At 40.5% G+C, this 27,626-nt stretch overlaps 1 protein-coding gene across 1 annotated transcript in view; it reads left to right on the forward strand.

Annotated features, from left to right (window-relative positions):
• nrxn2b (neurexin 2b) overlaps positions 1 to 27,626 on the forward strand; it is a 488,648-nt gene that overhangs the window by 240,975 nt on the left and 220,047 nt on the right. Inside the window, exons 13-14 of the mRNA XM_063900632.1 lie at positions 3,116 to 3,289; positions 8,069 to 8,188. Of these exons, the coding sequence (XP_063756702.1) occupies positions 3,116 to 3,289; positions 8,069 to 8,188 (294 nt within the window). The remainder of the gene's footprint in view (positions 1 to 3,115; positions 3,290 to 8,068; positions 8,189 to 27,626) is intronic.

The raw sequence follows: 27,626 nt of genomic DNA on the forward strand, positions 1-27,626 counted from the left end.
TTTTTTTTCTGAGAAAAAAAAATCAGTCTGCAGTTAATAGGCTACTATTAGCCTACATCTTTTTTCATTACATTTACCAGGCCTATTAACATTTTGTATCCAAGAGTTATACATGTGCTACATTTGCTATATTTTAGTTTGTAAAAGCAGTAGGCCTATGTTGGATTCTTTTTACTCTTTTCTTTTACTTTTCAAAGAGCACTTTATGGCTTGCTGTTTATGACAGGCCTCATTCTCTTTAGTAATAAATAATCTAATTTTTTGCTCTCTTTCTTTGTTCTTTGGATTGAACAGAAGTTGAACAATAAGCCTGTACACAAATGACGTTAAGCTGCACATTTCAGCGGTGTGTTCCAAGTAACTATTGAAATAAAATAGATAATGTTAGAAGTTATTGCGTATGTTTCATCTGTTAAGGAAAGGAAATGAAGTAATGAACTGTAAAGTGGTTTTCACTGCATTATAATGTACTAGCTGATGATCCGAGTAGGATCCGGTTCCGGTTCCGGTTCCGGCAGTATCTTAAGCAGTGGATCCGGTATCCGGCAGGATCTTAAAAATCAGGATCCGGTGCATCCCTATTGGCCGCTGAGTTACACTTTAACCTGGATCTCTCGCATGCTTACTCTGCTGTTGTGGTTAGATGTAAGGAGCTGGAATCTCCACGGTAACCATCCCTAGTGACTCTGCAGCTGTTTACAAACTAAGTGCACAAGCTGTTATGTATGCTGCACAACAAACTGTTTTTGGCCCAAATGAACAAAGAAGTCAAAACTTTATCCAAAGAAATCTGTAATTCAAATGAAAGTATTCCGCTCCTAACTGAACACAATGAGAGCCCAGTTCTCTGAGTGGGTGTGTGTGTGTGTATGTGTGCTGCATATTTATGCCTCTTCTGTAGTCTTTACTCCACTGAAGGAAAACAAAACTTGCATGACTAATTCTTACAGTACATCATTCCCAGCCCTCACTCTTCTCTCGTCTACTCGACTTATGCAGTGAGCCAGTGAAATCTCATGCTGCTCACTTCTGCCGGAAATGGGTGGTTTGCTCTTTGGAGCTTAAGACCATACTGATAATTTCATATTTGCTAAATAGTTCTTTACAGCCGCAATTTCAGCACATCACTCAGTCAGACAGCTAATGAATTTGCTGTATTGATTGTAATACCCGGGAGCCCCAGCTGGGAAATATGAAGTGTCAAGTACTCATTAATTCTAGAGAGAAGTTGGCAAACATCATTGACTCATTCCATTAAACAGAGTCCACATATAATTGACCTTGTGCCTCATTGCGTTTTCAAAGTGCTTATGTTGAAAGTTCGGGTTTCCAGCTGTGAAAATGTCATTTTTTTTCTAATGGTCCTATGTTTGTAGCAGGACCCCCCCCCCCCCACCCCGATTGAAAAAGGTTTTGCTGCATGTTCATTTCTTTGCACACTTACCGATAAAGTAGGATTTGTGTTGATGAGAAATGCCTGAAGCATTCCAAACTGTGTTTATTCATACGCACCTACATCAAAGGACTCTTTGTGCTCTTTTGTAATTTCACTTGACATTTTCTTGACAACTCTACGGAACAGTGTGTTGAGAAAGAAAAGCGGGAGGGGGAGAAAATAATTTGGCTGGAAAAGTGGATGATGAATATTTCCTTTTATGTTGTAATGTAAAGAGACCTTAACTGTGCTTCAGCGCTGATATATTCCAGCTTTAACATGTGGCTAAGGATTCATAAATGCTGCTTTCTTCATGAGAAAGTGTTGCTTTCTATAGTTTGTTTTTCTCCCAGAGGAGTATATGGAAAGCTTTTCAGAAAGCATCCTTCTGAGCATCAGATATAAAGTATGAACTGCCAATCCAATGTCTCAGACTTGATGCTGTGCAATCTATTTATTCTCTTAAAAACAGAGAGGAAAAGCACTTCGGAATGATGTCTCTCAGGTGCACACAGTCAAATGGTTTTGCTTTAAAATGTCCACAATATGTCTGTTTGTGATTATAATGCTTACTGTCATCCATCTGCACACACATTCCCCATGGATCTGCAACACATCACACTTCACATCGAGACTCAACACTTTCCCATTTAACCTTTAACTACAGCAACATGTAAAGGACATTTTACACAATTTCCTTTGGAGTAACCTGAATTGATGTTAAATTCACACTAATTTGTATTTGAAAACAGAGTGTTTATTCAATAATGGGATACAGACTGTATATGTTACACTATGAACCTAATTAGGGAAACGGGCGTGCCTCCTTGTGTCCTTGCAGGGCAGGGCTAGGCCATTTTAAGATGTAGGTAAGGTAGTGCTGCAGGAAATAACATTATTTTACATTTGGATTGCTCATTAATTTTTAAGGTTGCTCATATACAAATCATCATACAAGCCTTTACAAAAAAAGATGGATTTGTTCTTTGATTATTTTTGGATGATGTTAATTATTGCTCCTTGTTCAGCTCACCTGGGCATATTTTAAGTTCCTGTTAGCTGAGGCTGAGATAGTAAAAAGACATTCACAGGGGGATAGGAGCTGACAGCTTGCTTTCGGGCAGCAGCTTTCATTGGTTTAACATCCGTCCTGCTCCTTCAACAGCCCTTTTTTTTGTGCCAATCAACATGTTTTGCCCTTTATGACAATCAACTGTATTATTTTCTGTATATTAAACATACCTATATCATTGTGTTTTGATGGTGCTTAAAGCATTTTTTAAAAAACAATACTGCAGTGACTGATCCTGCAAATAAAGCTGTAGATTGTTGTCGCCATGTCCAGCAATGAAATATTTATCGACTGACTACATAACTGATTTACAATATGTCAGCTGCTTGCATCAGTGCAGCAATAACAAAAGGATGATTTATACTTTTCAGTGATGGGAGGTGGAAAATATTAACAACTAAAAACCCAGTGTAACTGTCTGTGACATTTACATTTGTGTTTGTTTTGATGTTGAATCATTATCTTACTATTAGGTTGTTCTAGCCTAGCCTCCCTAACACTGATACAGTATGTAGACAACTATTGTCCTGGTTAAGAAGTTTTAAATTAAAGGACTTATTCTTGACAAAAACTGTAACATGGGTCGTTTCTATGTTTGTGTTTTACAGGGGAGCTGTATATCGGTGGCGTGACAAAGAGCATGTACAGCAATCTGCCCAAGCTCATTGCGTCCCGGGACGGGTACCAAGGCTGCCTGGCCTCCGTGGACCTGAACGGGAGACTCCCCGACCTGATTGCAGATGCCCTCCACAGAGTGGGGCAGGTGGAACGAGGCTGCGATGGTAAGTTTGGAAAGCACATCACATAAAGTTGGCGTATTCAAACATAATTTGGTTTTGCTATATTTCTGTGATTATCAGGGATATCTATGTTCAAAGGTAGGAACAGATAACAGTAATTGGTAACACTTCACTTGAATGGGTGTAAGACTGACATAACATTGTCATAACCATGACATGACACCTGTCATAAACATTAATGAATACTTATGACAGTTGTCGTTAAGTGTCATTTGGTAAGTTATGTCACTTTTGATCCAAAGGTGACATTGTTTGAGATGTCTTTGTTACGACAACTAGACATAAACCAAGACAACAAAACCTGTCATAAATATGTCATAGCAGACCTAACTGTCAAACTTAAGAAAAATGTTAGCTTGATATCTTAGCGCAACATTAAACCGTCATATATGGATCTCTGCTATGACATGTTTATGACAAGGTTTTGTTGTCTTGGTTTATGTCAAGTTGTCATAACAAGGACATCTCAAACAATGTCACCTTTGCATCAAAAGTGACATAACTTACCGAATTACATTTAACGACAACTGTCATAAGTATTCATTAATGTTTAAGACAGGTGTCATGTCATGGTTATGACAATGTTATGTCAGTCTTACACCCATTCAAGTAAAGTGTTACCCAATTATTTCCCCCTTCACTCAACAGGGGAAATCAAATATCATTCGTTTCAAGTTTTTGTGATATCAACTGGGTAATACTGTGTTTGTGCTTTTAGCTACAATTTACCTTTGAGTTCCAACCTTTACACAATGTCTCACCAGGGTATCTCAGCTTGAGAAGATGACAGATAATTAATTAGAATGAAAACAGGTCTGGAGTTGGATAATAATCTACTTTTTGTACAGTTTAATGAATCTGTCATTGAGAAACTCGGATGGGCAACATCCATGATTTGATTGCTAAAAGAATCAGCAATGTTTGACCCTGATTTGTTTTGATAATTGTTACTGAAAAAGGTAAAAGCATTATTTTAAAGTGATTTACCAAAGTTCTCCCTTTACAAAAGGGTCATTCTTTGTCGCAGCTTTGCTTCTGTGCTTTAAATAGTCACTATAGCTCTGTTTACTTCTATGTACATCCATAACTTCATGGCCTGATTACACACAAGACTGCCACTTGCTCAGAGCTTGTGGAGAGTCAGATCAGTTCAGCCCAGATTCTCACTGTTTACAATCTAAGCCCCTGTCCTCTGTATATCCTCTCTATTGCCTCATAAAACCTGCATGAGGGAGGTATCTCTCTGCTCTAATGTTATTGTCAGTGCGGCTAATCTCAGCAGCACCTCACCCTCGTTGGCTTTTTCCTCATCAATCTTTTTTCAAGCATCTCTTTTGTTTTTTGGTTCTTCTGTATGCCAATATCCACCACGTCTCTGTCCGCATGGCTCCTGTGTCGAGTAGTTAATCCTGAGTATAACAGTGGATTTTGGCTATATCATTTCCCCCTCCACACACCCATCCCTTTACCACCACATCTCAGTGGCGTGCTGAGTGTCGGAGAGCACAGACTTGATTTCCCTGGGGGCCGCACTAGCCGACTCGATGCAGCACTGATCCAGCTTCTTTTCTTTCCTCTTTTCTCGATCCCTAACGCTGCTACTCTTGCCAGCCAGTCTTATTACCTGCCTACAGTTACAGAGCACAATTGCTTTGCTCCAAACACTGTTTAAACCTGCATTAAGCTATCATATTGACTCCCCCAGGCTCCCAAAATGGATGCTAATATTAGCTAATGATTGCTGGTGCCAGAGAGCTGAGAAGTTGTAATTGACCAGTTTTGCAAGGGTACACCTTTTTGAGAAGTAATACTTTACACAGACCTGGGGCTGTTCAATACAAATCTATGTATTCCCCTGGTGATATCAAAGGAATACATGAAAAACACTTTTGACTACTTATCTAATATGCTTTTATCCAATTTGGAATGTCATTCCTCAATGCTTACAAGATAGTCCAGTCAAATCTTCAACAAAGAAACAGTTAATTTACAACACTTATATTTACTAGTTCTTGTTTATCTTTAAAATTACACAAGTTCTGGTGTACTAGACTGAAAGTCATGAAGATGACTTTTACATAACGCAGTGCTGTCCTCGGTATGGATCTTTGCCAGAGCCCTGACCGACTTGGTTGTGAGGTCATTGTTTCCTCGTGGAGCTGGGATGCCGAGTGGTCAGAGGTGGCTGCTCCATAGACCTAAAACCAAACAAAGGGCAGGACAGGGAGCTGATTGTTGTTGCTCTCTACTGACTCAGCGGATCAAAACAACGAACAAGACGGGGGAAAGGAAAGGAAGCTGTGAGACAGAGATAATTGAAGTGCAGGTACTGAGGAGGGTAGAAAACAACCAAACAGGGCCAACAATGTGTCATTATAAAAACAGATGGTTAGGGTAATACATCATTGCCTTATTAGCTGCAGAGTTACTATTATGTGTCTGACTCATTTTAACAAAGTAAAAAGTCAGTCCCAAGTCACTTTTACCCTTTACCAAAATATCATTCCCTCACTATCACATTTGTAAGATGTGAACCATAGAGAGAATTGAAAAACGACATTTGAAGGAGCATGACTGATAGGTTAATGATTGGAAAAACAAAAGAGTCTTCCAATTCCACTTCCAATTCATGTATTTTCACTGTCGTTCCAGTTCAGGTCACAGTGACCAAATCTCTCATATTGGTATTGATAGAAGCAGCAGTAGCAGAGATACAATCACCTTTTGAGATTAAAAAAAAGATAGAAACACAAAACAATTAAAAAATTCCTGGAGAAATGCCACCCTTAAGTCTGCAGGGGCACTCTGGCCTGCTGTACTCTGCTAATATGTGAGCAGATGCTCCAGTAGTAACCAAGCTGTTAGATGATGTTAGATATTGATGCTGGTGACAGCGATGAGGGAGTGTATTTGTGAGTTTTCTTCGGGGTTTACAGCGAGGTTTCTCTTATTGGCTCCCTATACTCTGCAGGATGTCCCTAAACATTTGGAGCAACTAAAGCAGATGGAGTGTATGCCCCAACAAATGTAATGCACCTTATAACGGCGTCTTAGGCAGACATAGAAAAGATAGTGTTAAGCCAATCAAAGGTTAAAGGAACAGTAAGAAAATGACGTGGTTATTAATAATGAACATATACTTAATTAGCTGCTCAAGGGACCCTTTTATTAGCGACTAATTTAATGGGGCAATTAGTGAGGTTAGGAATGGAACAAGCTGATAGAAAGAAATTGAATTTGAATTTAAGTAAATATTTTGGAGCATAAGGTAAAAGCTCTGACATATTGGTGCTTTTCTTAGATTTTCTGCCAGTGTGGGGGGGGGCTCACATTTAATTGGGCCATTTGTAAATGGCACACTGAGATGTCTGTTTATCTGTGTGGAAACAAATTAGTCTGGCACTGAACCATGGATCTTTGGAAATGGTTGTGTTTAATTGAGATTTTAATGAGGATCCTCACCCCCACCAACAAGACAGCCACCACAAACTCTTATTTTTAGACCGATTCTCATGCCTTAGACTTCAACTGCATTCTGATCTTTCATCGTACATCCAGCCTTTACCCCAGCTGAGTTTATTCAGATGTATTGTCTTCTTTCTTCCCATCACTCTTATTAGCTTTTAACAATACAGAAGAAAAGACACTTGGTCGTTTTTTTACATATATTTTCAGACACACGACAAAGCCGTTACTGCTGTATGTATAATCACAAGTGGGTACGTGAGTTATCAAAGCTGTCCATCACATTACCTATCTGAAGAATTGTCTTCAATTCCACAGAGAAATCACATTGGTGGAGTTTCTAATTGACAATTTTAATATTTTCAGCCACATGTGATAGTGGGAGGTAACAACAGGATCCAGCATCCCCCAATAACACACACAGCACACACACACACACACACACACACACACACACACACACACACACACACACACACACACACACACACACACACACACACACACACACACACACACACACACACACACACAGATACAGTTTAATGAGTGTGCTAATCAGGAACTGAATCCACCACTACTCATTTCCGATGCAAATGTGCCTAGAGTCTGGCAATTACACCAGGTTCCAACCTTGAATTAATGTCAAATTGAATCTGAATTAATGTTAAGCAACACACATCAAATCATGCTTAGTCTCTGGAAAAGCAGGTCATGTATTTTGTTGTGGTCAATGGGTCTCTTAACTCAAGCATTTAAAATATCAGGTCTTAATTCATGCTTTCACCTGCTAAATACTGCTTTAACATTATATGGTTAAAAGATTGATTCATAAATGTTTAAGTCTCCATAAAGAAAGTAGTCATGTGTCCATGTCAATATTTAAACAGGTTTTGCTTGGTTTTTACCATACCTCATGTGTATTCTGACCATTAGCAGATCCCTTTCTGTTGCACTCTCAATGTAAGTGCACAGTTGTTCTGGACACAAATGAAACAATTATGGAACCTCAGAAGTCGAGTTAGGCAAATTAAGTGAATATTCCAGAGCTGAGGCTTTTGTAGTGTAAGTTTCCCAATTGAGTTTCTTTACAGCGATTGTTACAAGAGTGCCTTTTTGTGTGAAAAGGCCTGTAACTTTGGAAGATATCCACTTGATTTGTCTAAATTGGTCTGTCGGAGCCTCATGTGAGCTTCAGATAACCTCTGACAAAATCTCTTTGCTTTGAACCCTTGAGAGAAACTTTAAATAGCCAGTATAGAAATTTACATTTTTAACTTATTGTCTTTCCTCCAGGACCCAGTACCACCTGTACGGAGGAGTCTTGCTACCATCAGGGGGTGTGTCTCCAGCAGTGGGAGGGCTTCACCTGCGACTGCACCATGACGTCCTATGGAGGTTCATTTTGCAACGATCGTAAGTGGAACCTTTTTTCTGACTGGCATGGTTTAACTGTGTATGGCTGGAGTGAGTGGTTCAGCTTGATATTTGTTGGCGGTTTCTGGTGTTAGGACTTAGTGAAAGTTGAAATTTGCTATTCTGCTGTTTCTATGGCACTGAGTGCGTGCTGTAACTTTTTCCAAGCTTTTCGGAAAACTTGTTACACATCACTGCCAACAAGTTAAATATTGAAATCAAAATATTAGTCAACACGGCCTCATTACCTCCCATCAGCAGGGAGTCACGGATTTTGCTGCACTCAACATTCACTCCTCTCTTTTTTTAATGTTCTATCGCCCCGCACAACAGTCATAGTAACACAACTCAGATTGTACCACTCTACAGTACAGTGTGAGATTGGCTGCTCTGCTCCTGAGGCACCGCTAACACACGCTGCGAGGAGAAACTGTGATTAAAGTCCTGAGTCCCTGCCATGTGCTCACCTGCTGGGTGGCTGGCAGAGAGTTCAGGAAGGACAGTATGGAGAGAGGGAGAAACACATTTATTTTCAGTGTGTTGCTTTTTTCTAGACGGTTCTTTCCTTAGATTTAGATTGTGGCTAATTCCAATACTCAGTGCCCAGTAAAGCTACTTTTGATATAGTTGCGTACATTCTTAGTTGTACTAGCAGCATTGAAACTACTTTAATTACAAATGCAGCTGGTGAAACTGCACTGGACTGACAATACATATATGTTAAGATGCAAATGTTGTGTTGTTTATAGATTGCATAGGTAGCAGAGCTCAACATGAGCTTATATACAATTAGCATTCTGCTCTCCCCACAGGCTTGATTTGAACAGGGGCAGAGGCAGGGTGACAGGCTAATAGACTTGTTTGCACAAGTCTCTGTTTGCTTATGAAGTATGTGGTGCTGAGTTAAGCTGTTTCACCCTCACCCTTGCCTCTGTTTTGTTAAAACTAACTATGTTTCTGTTGCGATGGACTAATCTTAAATTGTTGTCATGCTGGTTGCCATGTTAGCTCAGCAGAATATGATTGTGCATGACAGTAAGGGGTGATTAGCGAGGTACTCCTTTGGCTCTTGGAAGACTTGAAGTGAGGAGATGGCGATAATAACGGCTCCGCCGGCTTGACAGCCATGCCGAGATAAGCAGAGAGATCCCCTGCTCCTTGAGAGAGGAGAGCAAGTGAGGAAGAGATGAGAGGAGATAGGGTGATGATTCCTGAATTTCAGTTGTTGCCCGTTGGGAGCGTTCCAAATTTTACCGAGCTGGCTTCAAAGATGACAGGTAAAACTGTGTGGCACCGGGGAGAATACTAACATGTGTTTGGCGCAGAGACGTAAGAGATGTGTGTCTGTTCTGTGAGAGTGTGTAGAGTGGAGGGAAGGACCTCACCAGCAGCCTGAAAATAAATGTAACTGCAGTGCAAAAAAAAAATCATTTATTTATATTGATCTTTCTAATTAAGCAGTCAGTTCTAAATTGGGTCTTAATTTCACATATGTGAGAGTATCAACACTGACACCAGCTTCTTATTGTGTTTGTTTCTGAACAGTACTGGTGCTCTGGGTTCATCTGCTGCTGTTTACTGATCGCTCCCCCCACTCTTTCAATTCTTGCTATGTTTTATTGGACAGGGATTGCCATACTACAGTATAACACCATATCTGCGTGGAACCTCTAACTTACTGACATTTGTGGAACAATGATTTCATATCATAATGTGGCCTTTTTCAAAATAAGCCTGCGAGGCAAACTGTGTCAAAGTTAACTGAAAAGTGTCGTACACTGGCCAATTAATGTGAGAAAATATGTGTTATACCCCAGTGTGTCATTCTCTCTGTGTGCATGCTTTGCTATAGTTGGTTTTCTATTGCCTTTCCTTCCTCACAGCATCTGCACATTTTCCGACCTGCCCTTCTGTCGTCTTCTCTGCCAGCTTGGAACTTTGAAGCACATATGTCCTCTCTTGACCTTGCGAGCCTGCCACAAGTTGAACTCTTGGCTCCTTCTCTTCACCGTCTTATCTTTCTTCTCTTTGCCTTTGCGTACTTTCTTGACACACAAGCAGCTCTGTATCCTTGAGCCTTTTTTTCTGGACTTGCACAATCAATGAATTAACATTTATCTGAACCTGCCTTCCAACCTTCTGGGGAATTTTCCTTAAGCTTTCTCTGAAATCTAAGGTAGGTCATCCGGGAGCATGTTTAATGTGTGTATGAAACATATGCTGCAGGTGTGGATGATCTTGCTTCGTATTTGCTGTTGTGCTTTTTCTTCCCTCCAGTGCTAAATCACTTTTCCCTTCAATTACTATGGTCTCATACATGTCTGAAATGGACAGCTTTGAAATGGTTTAATTCCTTGTAGTACTTTTTTTTTATTGTGGCGGTAGAAATAGCGTGCATCCTTCCTCCCTGTGTCTGCATGCATAATGAGAAAGAGACAGCATAAACAGGTGTACAGGTTAGATCTCTCTGTAGCTTTACAAAGGGTATGGATGCATGTCATCAAAAGAAGGGGCACAGATATGGCCAGGAAAATGAATCACAAAGAGCCAACCTGCCATGTGATCACACTCGTTATCTCTCTCAGCAGCCATACTGTGAAAATGAAGTACTCGCACACACCTTCTCTATAACCTGCAAGCACACACTATTGCCAACGTGTAGCGTTTATACTGTCTGTGACGCAGGCATTTACTTCGCTTCTAAGTAAATTATTTTGCTTTTAAATAATAATGAAAGACTTGAATAGAGCGATAGCCCCTGCATATGGTTCTCTAAGGGGAATAAGACATTAGCATAATTACTCTTCCACCATTGCTTACACTGCGCTTTGTGGATGGCCTTCCTCGGTTGGGCCCCAGGTGTATACACTTTGTAAGTGTGTTCATGTGTGTGTGGGCTACACTGCTAAACAAAATGTAAAATATGAAACACAGTTACCCACAGCCAAAAACACATACTAAGATGTAGTTTAACATTATTCAATAAAGAGAGAAGCCTTTTTTTCCCTCAGTGTGCGGCCAGGCATCTGTTTCATTTTGGTTGCAGAGGTTGTAAGGATTATTGACACTAAAGTTATCAATAATGAAGGTTGATTCACAGTTATGTTTTATCCAAAATAAACTGAAGTAACGTGCATCTTTATCACCGGTTGGACATCAACCAGTCATGACTGCTGCATTGCAATATGGTGAAGGTCGTATCTGTCCACAGTGACAGCACACACTTGAAAAAGTGTTAAAAAGTCCTTGTTTTCTAAGCATTGGATTGTTTTATTATTACAAATTAGGAATGTAAGTTATTGAATCCCAGATCTGTGTGATTAAACAGGAGGATGAATTTGTAAACATTAGTGCACAAGTACCACTCATTTGGTTTTTGTTACGTTACAATGCATTGTCCTTTTTGTGCTTTATATATAATGGTTCCTTATATCAAGGTCTCCAGGCTTATTGTTTAAACATTATGTGTTGTCTTTGAAATGTCACACATGTTAATGCCCATAGGGGAGACAAAATAAAGGAGGACATGTTGAGACGCTGATTCTAAACTGGGATTATCCCGAGGTATTCACTCTTGTTGATGGTGTTGATGAGGCCACCCTCAGGGCAGCACTGACTTAGATTTCTCCCAGGTGTTATTTAAAGCAAGCTTCATGTTCGTTCCCTCCCCTGTCTGGTCAAACATTCAGATGTTGCTTTCTGTTGGCACTGTTGTTTTTGTTTTATACGTTTTAAAATGCCTTCCTACACAGCAGTGTACAATTGGTGTAGTCAGTAATGTAGTTATTTTAAACACATATATACACGTTTCTTTATTAAGTGAAATGAGTCTGAGGACATGATGCGCCTCCCCCTTATTAACCCAGGTCACACTGATAATCCTTATTCATAAATGCCCACCTAGCATGGCAGATAATAAAATACACACCTGAGGAATCCTTTGAGTTTGATTGGCAGAAAGCTTGTATTGGAAGTGTTCACTATAGCCAAGGGTTGACACTGTTGCCATATACTCGCAGATAAACCAAAGTTGTCTATTGCTCACTCTTGTTTAATAAAGGTGTCAAGTTCTGAGTTGCAATGTTGCTGAGCGGTGCTACTGTTGAGACTGTGGTGGCAGGGTGTGTTTGTGCATTTGATGTAATCAGAGGCTCCAATTCCAGTGCAGAAAGCTTCTCTTTTGTTGACAAGTATTGTTTGCACCTCTTCTGTGACCCCTTTGCTGGTCAGTTTGCTGTGACAGGCCTACCACACTGCACTCTGTGGAGGCTAATACATGAAACATGACTTGGAGGAAGGAGCAGATACAACATTACATTTGGCATTCCTGCTTTTGCACACAGTCTACTGACCTTGGCAGTAGCAATTAAACACAAGTACTCTCACAACCATTTTCAATATCAGTTCTTAAAAACAGCCTCTCGTTAACAGTAGAAACATCTGATGCTATTACACACACACACAAAACAAACACATCCCTTGCAAGCACAATTCATGGTTGTTGCACCAACTGTATTCATGCACACAGATGCATTTATGGCACGACAAATAGAAAAAAAAAATCTGTGTTATACCAGTCTTAAACACACACACACACACAAACCAGAGAGAGCATTTGTTATTCAGCAGCAGCCTGTGGTGATTGACTGGTCTATTTGTCTCTGCGTAGCGTATAAGTGGGCCACTTGGTATTCTGCCTTATTCATCTGGAACCAACTCAGACAGAGATGCTGTGTAAGTGCGTGCTGTACGAGGGCTTTGTTTCTCTCCCTCTCACTCACCCTTTCATTCTCTGTTTACGTCAGTGAGAAAGCAACCAGGACACAATAAGATGGAGAAGGATGGAGAGGGAAACACTAGGAGGAGCAGGGGGTGTATGTGCAATTCTTTGTTTTACCATAAGCGTTTGCTGGGCGTTAGCCCAGCACGGGCATGTATACAATGAATCCAGCTGCCGACCTGGGTGCATACAGTAGTGCTGTCAGGCATACTAATTGAGTACAGAGTTCCAGTGTGTGCACTGCTGATTTCAATCTGCCTCATCTCCCAATTCCTTATCTCTATTTATTTTCTCTCTATATTACTGCGCTGTTTTCTGGGTTGGCATGAATTGGCCATAACACTTGAGTATGTGGTCCTCAGAAAAAACATATTAACTTCTTATCTTAACGTTGGTCTCAAAGATAGGACATCTTCCTTATTTAAAAGTGCTAGACTCATGGCTGTTTCCTATATCTCAGACCTCCTCTATTGACCGGATAATTCTTACTGTAAATGTAACTGTACATTGTTCAACTGGTACTCGTCATTTCATTATATTGATGTCATTGATCAAACAAAAGAGGCATTCAATTTTAACATTAAAAAGCCTGAGGCATTCATTTCATTCAAGGAAAGACACCTCAATTGAATTGGCTAATTACTGGTCCGTGTATCGTTTATTGTTTGACTTCAGTACTGGGCCTGATTGAGGATTCTTATTTGGGGAAATTGTTTGTTCATCATTGATCTGTAAAAGCTAAGTTTTGAATGATTTCTTTCATGGCATCCTAAACTGAGATTAGCTAGCATTTCAGTCTTTTGGAGTTTCTTTAATGAGGCCTCAGAGCAACCTATGTCAGCCTTAACCTGACCAGAGCACATAGGTCTGTTGGTTCCAGGTTTAGAAATTGCACCTTGCTGCTGCGGTAGTAATTTGACACTTTTACTCTTAGCAAACATACAATTTCCACTGTATTTTGACATTATGCTGGCTCAAAATGTGTATATATAATGCCCATATAAGTAGAACATTGAACTCTTTGTCTGGATCGACATTCACTGTAGCTCTTGTATTGAAATAGGGCGAGCCAGAACATGAAGGGACTTTCCTTCACAAATCCTAGAGGACTAAGTGCCCCTCACTAAGTGTTGCACTCATTGCTTTTACTAGCCTACTGTTGCTACCTAATAAGCTTGATAGGTTTCAACAGGCATTGGTCATGCCTACCCGTTCTTGCATTCTCTCCTCACCCAGATGTAATGAAAGCTGATTTCTGAAATGCATTTCCCTCTCATCCTGACCGGCATCTCTGCAGGTCATCATTTGTTCCGTACATTACTTGAAAAGATGGAGGACAGAAAGGCGTGACAAAGAATCAGAGAAAAGAAAATCAAAGATGGCTGCTGGTCTCTGAAGCAACATAGCCTCATGAATCCTGCTTCCCAGTGCTTCTAATGCACTAGGTTTAAGCTTGACATCGATCGGTAGAAGGTCACTCTTACTTCAACATGGACTGGTGTGCTGCACAGCATGGATCAGGACAGACTTAAGGGGAAGCTTTAGGTTTCAGATGTTCTCATCACCATCTCAAATGACCCAGCCCAGACTAAGGGGGAATGATAAGCAGAGCTGCAAACGTCAAGGAGAAAAGAATAAAACATCATGACCCAATAAGAGAAATGTCCCCCTAAAAGCTGTCTGAAAGAATGACCAGGGTATAAGCAGATAAACCATGGAATGTGTCGGACTAGCTTTTTTTGTTGCTAATATTCTCCAAAAACTTGTGTTTGTTTTTGTTGATCGTTGTCACTCACTCCTCCCGCCTCTTCGGTTGCTTCCATCCTCTCTCTGCACAGTTGGCCTGCCGGCACCAAATAATTGCTCTCCGGACCTACAGTAGCAATTAACCGCCACCTCATTAGCCCAGAAACACAGTGTGAATCCTAAATAATCACTTGGCTTGCCTTTTTTTATGCCCTTAAATGCACACACACACACACACACACACACACACACACACACACACACACACACACACACACACACACACACACACACACACACACACACACACACACACACACACAAGAACCCTCTACTGCTCGGTTGTGGGCTTCTCCATAAATGAGATGGAGAGAGACCGCGGAGGTTGCAGCTATTTTTCCATTTGCAGACACTGCAAGTGAAAGCATGGGCAGAGAAATGAGAGAATGGATGGAAAGCAGTGAAAAGAGGAGAGTGCAAGTAAGGAATGAAATAGTGTTTGGGCATGCAAAGGCAATTTTGGCTCCCTCCAAAAGAGGGGAGCACTAAACCCATTGGACTTTAGAAGGGTCCATGTAAAGAGCTTGAAGGGGATGGGTTTAAGGATAGACAGCCATATGTTGTGCCCTGTGGTTCCGAGGGCAAGAACTCTAGGTGAAAGTGATAGCTTGGCATATGGCTGGAGCGGAAACCATGCTTTTTTTCAATTACTGTGCCAGTGATAATTAATAATAAAGATAAGCAATTGCATCTGTTCATCTTTAAAAAGATAAAACTCATGTTTAACCCTTGAGCTAAAAGTCATGAAATGGTATGATACCATTTTCTTATCAAAATGTCCCTAACGCAAAAGCTGTATTGTATACAGTATTTTGTTGACTTGTGTTCTGACATTATCTGAGTCATTTGTTTTAAAGTTTTGGGATCTTAACTTTGCACATGCAAAAGCAGACACTTTATAATCTAAGATAAAATAAATGTGATGTTGGTCCTGATGAGTTGTTATTTTGTGTGAAACCAGTGCAGATGCTCCACTCCTTGCTTGGGTTTAATTAAACACTGGGTGAGCGTTTAAACCACAATGTGCATGAAATGACAATTAATGGGCCTTTGTAATTGCTTTGAGACCACTCCAGCCACTTGCAGACATTATCAAAAGCTTTTGACTGTGCACTGGAATGAGAACAAGAGAGGTGGGAGGGATGTGTGCATGTGTGGAGCTGGCAAAAGAGAATCAAAATATAAAGAGGTGAAAAAAGGGGAGAGCAATTAATTCTCAGATCACATATTTCATATTAATCAATTCCTTTGTTGATGCTTTGTAAATAGCAGCATCACACATCTGACTAATGTCAATATTCTGGACCTGATTGAATTCAGTGGAGCAAATGCATTTGCAAATACCATACACATCTTCTGCAATCAAACGTGAGTTGGATAGACGTGCTGTGTGTGTGCATGTGTGTTTATTCAGTTTGAATGCTATCACAGTGTAAGCATGACCCAGACGAAGTCACAGGCAGGTGTTAAAAAGCTATCAGCAATTTAATCATTTATCCATTCATGTATTTATTTTTAACGTGCTCTGACTCATTGGATGGATTGGATTTTTTTTTGGTTCTCAACCTGAATTGTATTTTGTTGTAAAGCCAAAATGGCATAGTTATAAAAACACAAGATGTATCTCCTTTGCAGTTTCTCCAAAAACATGTCAAAATGTGAGGCATTACGCATTGGGAACTTTGGGCTGGGCTGTGTGCCAGGCTGGTGCAGACTTTATAGGTTTTGCTGTTGCACTTGCTACTGTTGTCCCTATGAAACCTTTTAACATCAGTGTTTGATCAATTTGGTCTGTTAATGTTTGGAAAGTCTGGCACGGTTTCAATATTGTATCCCAATTCAAGTTAGACTAACCTTAAGTCTCAGGCATTTTTACAACAGCACTCCCAAATCCTGAACCCGATTATTTTAAATGCTGTTTTATAATCATTCAAATTTAGCTTGGTTGTTAGTACCAGCTTTTTCTGTGGTGTGACACATATTTATCTTTGCTTTACCTGGACTTTAATTTAAAAGTAAGATAGTCGGACTGTACAGTGCTGTGTTCTCACAATAAGCCTTAGAACATATCCCTTTGAGGTTGTCACAGTACTCACAAAGATGAGCCTCTTCCCCTGCCTCACACTCGTGAAAACGGATTATTATTTCCACCATGAATGACAGCTGCAACACAAGAGGAGCAGAGTTGATCAGGTGAAGTGCTGACCACCTGAAGTAATAGCCGGTGCTTTAGGGATGACCACGCTCCTAGAATACATATTGGATATTGTCCCCACATTCAAGGGGGAAGAAATACTGCTATGTTAGAAAGTCAAATTCCCTCATATTTTCTCTCTGTCTCTACACCCACCCAGCCACAAACACACAGGGAACTCTGCTGAGAATGTCAATGTTTCCTTAGGGCATCAGGACGGAGAGAACTTTACTCAAGTTGACATGGTAGATCATCAGGACTGACACATACACGCACGCGCACCCATACAAACCCACATCTTCCTTGTTTATATCCCTGTGGGGGTTGAGCTGTCGATAAGTTGAGCTGACAGTCTCCTCTTCACCTTGTCTTCTCTCTCCATCCTTTCCTCTTCCTCTACTCCTGTATCTCCCTTCCCTTTATTCCCTATAGTGCTTCCATTATGTCCCTGCCACTGCTCCCTGTAGGCTAAGGGAATACTATGCGCCTATCATATAAAGCATTAGGAATAAGTGTAGGATGTAAAATGAATCAGATTGATCATACTTTTCTTGACCTGGCTTTGGTTAGACCATATCACATTATGCAATGTGTTGTACAGCCAGTACAATTCCTGTGGTAATTCCCCTATTGGTCATACTTTTCTCTGTAACAGAATGCCTACTCCATGTCTAATGTCCATTAATTGAACATGACTTTGGTCCATGTAAATGGTATAATGGTCCAAATCAAGGGGTAATAATCCAGAGTTCATGTCCATGTCAGTCTGTTCTTGTGGAAGTGTACTGTACTATTGTGTACTCCTGTATTTAATCAGGAACATCAGTGTAGTGCATTCTGACTCCCTTCTGAACCCTTTCTGTTAGATTGTGTACTCTTTCTGGACTAAAACTACCCTCTCATCCTCCCCTCTGTCCCTCGTAATGGAATTCCCGAGGTGGAAACGCAGTGGCCATTTTAAAGCGGGCCTGAATCAGGCGGTCAGTGAGGTGATAAATGATGGTGGCTAAAGAAGGCCATAAATCAGGAATATCCCTTTTCTCTTTCCCAGAAAATTAATATACATTGAGGTGCATTTCACTCCATAGACTGTGACAATTGAATGGATTTTCTTTGCCCCTCGCTGATCCCCAAACCCCTTTTGCTTAAGCTTGACATTTAATATCTTTTTTTTTTTTTACCATGTCCCAAGAGAGAGATCTTATTGATATTTAATCTTGTGGGAAAATAAATGTTTCCTTTACTTAGTACCATGACATACATGCATTATAAAACATAACCTTCAGTGTGTATGCAACACTGTTTGCTTTTGATTAAGATCTTATGACGCACAGGAGACACGGTGTATGTGCAATGCTCCTTGCATTGCACATACATTCTACACATTATCACTGTGTGTTTGTTCATTGTACTTTGACGGATGACATGGGGAGTAGATACGAGAGCAAAAGAAGATGTAGACGGAGGCAAAGTGAGATGTATCAGTTTTGGAAGCCTTTTCTAGCTGTCAAGGAACAGATTCACGCTCAAAGTTGGACTGTATAAATAAGTCCTATCACTATCTGACAAAAGCCTTCTTTAGTATATTGCTGATCTTCAGTTTCTTACAGGCAACGATTCTGATTGTGTATTTGCATGTATTGAATACATCTAGATCCACAAATCGCCAATGCAGCACCCCTTTAGCTTCTTTTAATCAAACATAGATCAACACATTTCTCTCCACATCTTTCTTTGGTCATACTTCCCAGTCCTTTAATTCCATGAATTAACAACACAAGTATATCTTTTTAAAATAATATTCCTGTGCCAAATTATCAGGAGTATCAGTTCGGATTACTGACACTTTCAACACCATAGCTCATGTAATTAATAGTTACAATATCAAAGCAAATGCAGTTATTTAAAACCAGAACTGTCCATGTACATTGTAGGTAGTATATGTATTTGTTATTATAATTCCCAAAAACTATAATGTAAAAAAAGTAACTTTATATGTTCAACTACTGCTCATAACATACAGTAACATACAAATACACTGTAATATTTTGTTTAGTTTTGACAGTTAAGGTGTGCATATTTAATAATTAACTCCATCATTTTACATTCTTTCAAAGACACATAGAGAGGTGTAGTATTATAAAGGTAATATCAGCACAGAACACGTAGCTATCTTAAACAGATCAAATATTCCATTTGCTCAGTGTATTTAAAATGAAAACCTTCCCACTATCTCCACTCAACCTGATCCCTGCTTCACTTTAATAAAATGTTTGGAACTCACTCCAGGATTTTGTATCCTCTTCATCTCATGCTTCTGTGAAGGTCCAGGGATCGATTGAGGCCAGGCATATGATCATAACAAAGTAGACAAGTGTCCTTGAGCCGAGCAGGAACCACATTAATAACCCCCAGTGATGAAAGCCCACTTCTCTCTGAATGTAGCCATTCTGACTGTAGCCGAAAATGTGTCTCTTTAACATTTATAATGCATGCTTTTCAGCACATTTGTTTCCTGGCACTCATCAGAGAATCAAGAAGAATTTTAATTGTGTTTGGGGAGGCTGAGGAAGATGTAGCTGGAGCTCCCAACCTGTCTCTATGAATCATCTTGTTGCTGAGTACTCTTTACGCTCTGCTTTCCCTCTGACAGATCACTCACAACAGATGCATCTATCTTGTGTTCTCAGACTCTGTTATCTTACTTGGCCTGCTTGAAATAGGCCTGAACCTCTTCCCCATTGCATTGTCTTCAACCCTGTGTTTGGCACTTCCTGTATTATTCATAGCGAGGCTGTCCCTTGTAAATAGAGTAGCTCAGACCGCGCAGTCCAGTGGCGTGTTTTGGAGGCGTCCGTTGGGCAGGCCTGACAAAACATTCCCACCATGAGAGCTCCTAAAAGCAAAGGTGGGAGGAAAATTAGCACAAGAATGACACAGTGTAACAAAATGCTGCATCGACATTAATGCCACAACCACACACACACAGCCAGAAACCTTAACCAACCCTAGCTAAACAAACATAGAAGAGAGCTAATGTTTACCCCCAGCTGCTCAAATGGTAGAAAATGTGCTTACAGCAGCGATGCTGTTGAATAATGTATGTGCATTGTGTTTGCCCTTGTGTATGGTCCTTTGTTTTCTTAATTCATACAATTCACTTGGAGAACAGTGTTTTAAAATGCAGGTGAGTTGGACCCCATGCTAGGAGATATTGTATTCTGAGGAAAGTACAAATACATGATGTGACTTAATTTAGTTCCATATCACGTGAATCCTTCCAAAATCAGGAAGTGTTCCAACCCTGTCATCTGCACTAGTTGTGTGATGTTTTTAAATCAACCAAAAAATGACTAATACAAAGCTGGGCAGTGTCATCACTGCATATGGTTGTTTATTGTGTAGCCAGATGATATTTCAGTATCAACATCAGTTGTTCTTCCATCATGGCTGCCACTGTTTCTGTGAGGCTCTCTTTCGATGGCCCCCTCTGATGTAGAACATCATTGAGAGAGTTTGCCCTTCACCTTCCTGTTGCATGAATGAACAAATTGGGAAATAACTGTCCACCCAGCTAGAGGGGAGATTAATTGAAACCTCATGCAGTTCTGGGATTAGCCAGAGGGCCATTGAAATCTCATTGAAATAAGAGAGATTGAATTATCTCCTCTTCTATTACTCTCATTTTCCTTTTCCTCCCAACCCAGACACACCACCACCCATATTTTCTGCAGTGAAATGTAGCTATTGTCACGTATATAGTCTCTACCACTTGCTTTGTCTTCCTCCCCCCTCAGCATGTCTCTTTTGTTTTTTTCATTTCAACTTGGCATTGGAAAAAATGTTAAGGTTGCCAGTGTAGTGTATGCATTTGTTCGAGCTGCTGTACCTCATAAATAACGGAGTTGGGTTCTTGCAAAATAACCTCATGCATTGAGCCTGGTGCAAAGATTTATGGGTATGAATGTATTTTAAATGCCATTTGAGTTAAGTCATTTAAAATTACATATGATCAAGCAATGCATCATATCTTGCCCAACACACTAGAAAGTAATGGTTGGCATTTTAAACCCCCCTAACCCTTTAAGTTACTTGGGAAACATAAAAGTTTTATTTTTCACTGTATTCTTTATGGAGAACCATAAAATGCTGGTGTTACTCAATAAGAAATATCCCCCTGCTTCCCCTCAATGATTTTCTGTTTTATGCCTAGCTTGACTTTCCAATAGCAGGCTTACAGACTCCTAAATTGGCCTATCTGTGCTACTTGCTATAGATGGAGCATGCACGAGTAGTCTGCATACAGGCGTTAAGTGTGTTTCGATCCCAAAGCCCATCAGTGTGGCTCTCCTCTCTGTACAAATGTGCACACAAGCTCATGTCCATATCCACCGTATGCACACTCCAACACAAACTCACAGCCTAATAAATATTGCCCCCCCCCCCCCTTACTTTTTGTCATTCCACTCCCTGGAGAGAGGCCCGTATCGACAGGCTGCACAGCTTGGCTTGATCAATAGTCTCTCTCCACCTCAATGTTCCTGTCTCTCGCTCCACATGCATATCTCTGCTCTTTATTCTCCCTCTGATCCTATAGCAGAATCACTTCTCATCTGGAGCATATAGCCAGAAACCACAAAATCTCTAATCAATCTCATTTGGTTTCATTTCTGTTCAATTACCCATTATCCCACATGTCCGAAGCTTCCATCAAGGCGGGCAAGGGGGGTCCTCTGGATTTGATTGTGTATCACAGAAATGTTCATTGGCAAGGTGAACGGCGTCTCTCCCCTGATTTGCACAGCCAGTCGCCCTCAGCAGCAGTATAATGTGCTGCTGGGAAAAGAGCAAAAGGTCACATAAAACCATTTAAGTCCAGCTAGATTAAATACAGCTGCAGCACACTCGTATGAATAGTGTATAAAACTGAAGCATTCTGGGAGATAAGCTGCCTCTCCTGGTTTCATACATATTAAAAAAGTATGTGTTTGTCTTATCTCATGAATTATAATCCTCTTAGTATTGAAGACGCGTTGATTCAGTAAAAATAATTACAGCATATGAACTGAAACCATAATGCCAGATATACTGCTCATATAATTAGTGGTACAACAATAAAAACCCAATATGATTGTAGTCTCCTGTCGTTGGTATTTGTGATTGGAATGAGCTTTTATTGCTCTGTGAATCCCCACATGTATTGGCCTTTCATGCGTTAAGGTCTTTCCATTGACAGTCAGTGCAGTATTGATCAATTCTACAATAAATACATAATGAAACAAGGATTCATTCATTGTGTCGTAGGTGGACGCCAGAGAGACTTTTAATTAAAGGCCAATATTGGCAAAGCGATTACGTGGCATGACTTCAATATAGTACACAGAGAGATGAGGGACAGGGGAGGATAAACCATGGCGATGTGCAGGCCTTCAGGCCCACTGAGGGCCCAGCCACAGCTTTGTGTAAATAGATGGCAGCAGTGCACAGCAGAGATAGCAATGTCTCACTCTGAAGCAAGACATGCACTCATTTCAGGAGCTAAAACAGCAGGAGTGCCATCTCCTCCCGTCCTCTTTTCATCTTTTGAAGTCATAGCCCATTGGGAATGTCTGAAATGATTTATACTTGTGTGAATTAAGATCTGCAGGTTAAAGACTGACATACAACTCTCACTTGTTAACGATTAACTAAAGTGGAATCTGTAAGCCTCTTTACATATTCAATGTCCATTGTTTTAACAATAGTCCATCTAATTGACTTGGCAGGTGTTTTAGGAAGCCAACCATTGCAAAAGCTTGCTGTGCATCAATACAACTATGGACCCGAAGAAATGCAATGGTGAGTGTGGAGTTTTTTGGATGAGAGAAAGCTGCACATGGATAAGATTGCACCCAAAAAAGATATTAAACTGTGACTCTAAAGTTCCAGTATCTCACACCCCACCCACACTCATAATCGGTGGCATTTTGGGGTTGTCAAGGAGTGGAAAAGGGACACAATCCAAACTTTTGATGCCTGGCTTAGCTGCAGTGATGAAATATTGAAGCGGTTTCCAGCTCACAGTGCCGTCACCTCTCTTCAATTATTCTGCTTCAAGATAAAAGCCTGACCCCCCCTGCTGCTGCTATACCTTACCTCACCCCTTCTCATCAATTACTCTATCTTTATCTTAGTTGTTCTCTCCGTCCAGCACACATATGGACTGGATGGTTGTGAAGTCCATCTATCAGTTTGTTATGCCCCGGTTCACACTGATGTCTTAAGTGCATATCGGGTGATATAAGCAGACATGGCGTTAGCTCTTAGTGAACATGTGGTTACAGCCCAGAAATAACTGTGCCACATTCCCAGCTATAGTGTACCATAAGCACTTGACTGTTGGAGGAAGTTATCAAGCCTATCTTGAGCAAATCTGAAAGTGTTCTAATGATCAATTGTGGATCCAAATCGAGCATTCACTTGTTCCTGTATATGCTGGCAATTAATTAGCATGTATTTTTAAAAATAACAAAATGTGTCCAGGAAACCATGTCAGCAGTTTTACCCAGGCAGAATGTGAGCTTGGAAGCTATATCCAATCTCGAGTGCTTGCTGGAGAAACACTAGTCACACTGATTTCAGGTGTAAACGGTACACAGTCTGGACATTTCCAGCTCATTTGTTTCTGACAAAGGTGTGTGTGTGCTGGTGCTATACTGTGGGCCAGACCCAACATTCTGGATTCATGTGCCTCTCTTTCCCTCTGCTTGTCAATCCATCTGTCTCTACCCCCTCTTCCCACATGGCAATGATTCATTACATCAGTGAAACTGTGAACACAGGGAGACAAGCCAGTGGGTAGCGTAAGGTAACTGCAGCTGGTACTTATTTAAAAAGGAGACAATAGAGGGAGGTAGAGAATGGTGTATAATAGGCTGAATGATGTCTTACTTTTTGCCTGCTAGAAAAAGATGTTTTAATGCTGAGTGCAGTGTACTGTTTCTTGTTGGACAAATTGAAACTGTGGCACTTCAGTTGTGTGTTCCTTATTGGTATACTGTACACCAGTACAGGTTTGTATTCAAAAAAGCTAGCATCTGCATATTCAGTTTATCAGCCATTTATTCATAAGGAGGACCACAGTGGTACTCCAGGGGCCGAGTTTTCCCAGGATGTCAAAATGAACATGCATTTGGTGATGATAGATTAATCCCATTAAAAAAGGATATGAGAATAGGTGTTCAGATCACATTACTCTGTATATGTTTTAATTGCATGCAAAGATGTATGCTATACTCAATGTGTTTTATATTATCTCATGGCAAGCAGCCACTGTCTCGGCACAAAATATATTCAGAGGCACTGGAATGTGACAGTTTGGCTAATATTAGAAAAGGATTACAAAAAGTTATCAGGTCTTCTTTGATAATCAATAATAGTGCCTTATAAGTTGCTACTGCTTTCGTATTATGCCTATGACAAATATAAGAAATGGATAATATTTTTCAAAAAGCTCTGCCTTGCACTAACTTGCTGGGGTGGGACAAAAGGGAAAAGTATTTACACATAAATGCAATCAATCAATCAACATGTGCATGTGTTCAAATATAGTGCATAAAAAATCATTTACATAACAACACCCATAGATAATAATAAAACAAATAATTGGGAGTATAGTTGTTGTTTTTATCCTTTTTTTAAAGCGAGAGAAAGCATACTGGCGGGTGTAAAAGGGATCAAGACTGACAGAAGTGGTAGGAGAGATCCATACTGTAGTCAAAGGAGGAGATGGTTTCCACGTTTCCTCTCTTCTGGTGGTCTCGAGAGAAGCAGCGGGAGAAAGCAGCACAAATCAGCAAAGTGCATGCACACATCCACCATGCTCAGAATGCTTCTAGATAACAAGCAAACTTACTTGTTTACACTCTCACAGCGTCCTTCTTGTGAGCACTTCCCTTTTTAACTCCTTTAACTCTTTCGATCCTCCCTTTGCTTCCTTCCCAGTGCAATGTTGCTTTAATTCTTTCTTCTTTAAACCTGCAGATTCCCTCTTCTCCAAATCTCTCCCTTCATTCCCTCCTAATCATCCTCTTTTCCTCCTTCCCTAAAGTTTTCCACTGTTTTTTTTTTCCTTTTACCCACTTCCTCACTCCCCCCTTCACCCCATTCACAGCCGCATCCCTTCTTTTATTTTCCTCACCTACATCATTTCCGCTGCCCATCCGCTATATGAATGCCATACCGGTCAATACCTCTTTGCTATGTCTTTCTATTTTAACATTACAGTACAGCAATGTCCGCTTGAGGCCAAGATGCCTTGTCCAATTGTACGGGCATAACGGGGAAATTAGGTAGAAAAGAGGAGGAAAAAGAGGGAGATTGTGCATCAATTTGTTGCCTTTTGATGGTCAGTGTGTGTTTGGGTGGGCAAGGAGAAAGTCAGTGTGAGAAAAGATAAGAAAACAGAGCAGGTGATTTAAGATGCTGTCTGTATGCCTGGCTCTGAGGAATCACTCAGGCTTTGAACTCTGTCTTTACACTACTTTAATTTATGAAGCGTGTGTGTGTGTGTGTGTGTGTGTGTGTGTGCGCGCGCACGCCTCAGAGAATTTCAGACAGAACAGGGAAGAAAGAAGTAAGGAGAGACAGAGATAAGCTGACGTGTGTGTGTGTGCAGGGCAAGGGTGTAGAGCCAGGCACTTTAGTAGCTTTAGTGGAATCCACTCCAGTCCTCATTTTCATATCCACTCCTCCTTCCTTTATATCTGGCAATCAGAGATCTGCATATGCCCCGACATTTGTCTGTATATTTTCTATTCCTACATTAAAAATATAACCTTATATTTCCTCTTTTCAATACTTCAGATGTGAAGCCTTGTTTTAGGGTTAGTAACATGACCTTCCTCTTGACATGTCATCTGTATTTCACTCTCTTCTGTTCTGTCTGAAGGTATAGCAGAACCGTATTCTAAGGTAAACATTTTGATTCTGCTCTTTAGAAAAAAGCTGTTTCGTGTTGGTACTTTACTATCGAACTAATCAAATAGTATCTGATTTTAGAACGCTATAGTTTTAATGTAAAAGGGTATTTAGTGGTGTGGAAGTCATTCTGTCTAAATTATTTATTTGAATGTTCTACTCATCAGACTGAGCAGCATGTCTCCTGCTCTCCATTCTCACGTGACCCCAGGTCAAATCAGACTTAATGAAGTTCCCCTTTTCACCCTACCATTATCACCAACGGTTAACGGATTCGGTCCCTTATTTGTGAACATTTTATTTTGTGCCTAAACCCCTTTGCAGTTCCTAGGAGGTTTTATTTGTGCAGCAGGAAGCCAACGCTTGCCTGGCAAACAGGTAGTAAATTATTAATAATAGGGCTAAATGAGACTGTTAGTCATTGGCTGAGATGCAGAGCTCTGTGTGAGTGTGCTGGACCGCTTTTGTGTCATTCAGTCACTGTGGGGATAATTATTTAAAGGAAATAAACTGGAGAAACAAAGAGAAAATGGCTGCGGAAATAGAGAAGAATGAGGGTGTTGGGGAAGGAAATTGGGATATAGACGGCATGTGGAGAGGATGAATTGCATAATTAAAATAGTAGCTAGTGCATATTGATTGTGTAGATCCTGGGATAGGATTGTGGAGGAATGTCCAGGGAGTGGAGCTGTCCCTAGGCCAGAGTGAGAGATAGCAAGGGCATGGAGCTGGGATAATGAGCTCCTGCTAATGGAAACCGCTGCTCATTTAACACACACTTATCCGTTTCATTTTGATGAAGACGTGCAAGAGCATGAAGTATATCCATGCATTAACCTACAAAAATGCAGATATTGAAATGCTGACACGCACCTACTGCAGATACTCACACGCAAACCTGATTAGTATTCTCATGGTACAAAAAGCATGGCACACTACATGCACAGATATGCACACAAACACAGAGAGACATTTAATGTGCCCATCCTGCCTCCCGGGGAAAAAAATCTTGGCATGCTGTCCCTTTATTGTCTGTCACCTCCATTTGTGGTACTACAGGCTGAAAAAAAAACATTGTGTGTGCCCCCGGGGAGGGAAACGGAGTGTAGAGAGAGGGAGAAAGAGGGATACAGAGGCAGCGGTTCCCTATTCAATGAGTCAATTTGGCTGCTTTGTGTGTTTGTTGACCCGTAGACCCACAGTACTAACATCCACCCATGAGTTTAGATTTACCATGCCGGCGATCGTAAGCAATAAAGCAGCAGTGAAAAGGGGGATGCGGAGAGAGCAGCAGAGAGAAAGTTGTTTTTCAAAATAAATGTCAGTGCCACTGCTCCGACAACAAATAGTGAGATAATATAAAACCACTAATGAAAGGTTTAGCATTCTAAAATATGAGGGGTTGTTTGTTAAGCTTATTTGAGATTCTGTGCAGGATCAAGAATTGCAAGTGGAAATTAAAGAGGACATATTATGCTAATTTAAAGAGAAACTTTGTCTGGCGAGAAATCTGGCATTTAAGCATTTGCAGACCATTTACATGTACACCAAATAAATCTATACAATATAATGAAGGAAAGCAAAAAGCATATAAAGTCCAAGTATTTTAAAATAAATGCACATCTATAACAATACATGTCATTTCATCGTCTGAATCACCACGCGAACCCACTAAATATGTTTGGGCCTAATACTTAGAA

This window comes from Eleginops maclovinus, chromosome 14 (genome assembly GCF_036324505.1).
Source record: "Eleginops maclovinus isolate JMC-PN-2008 ecotype Puerto Natales chromosome 14, JC_Emac_rtc_rv5, whole genome shotgun sequence".
Classification (NCBI taxonomy): Eukaryota; Metazoa; Chordata; class Actinopteri; order Perciformes; family Eleginopidae; genus Eleginops; species Eleginops maclovinus.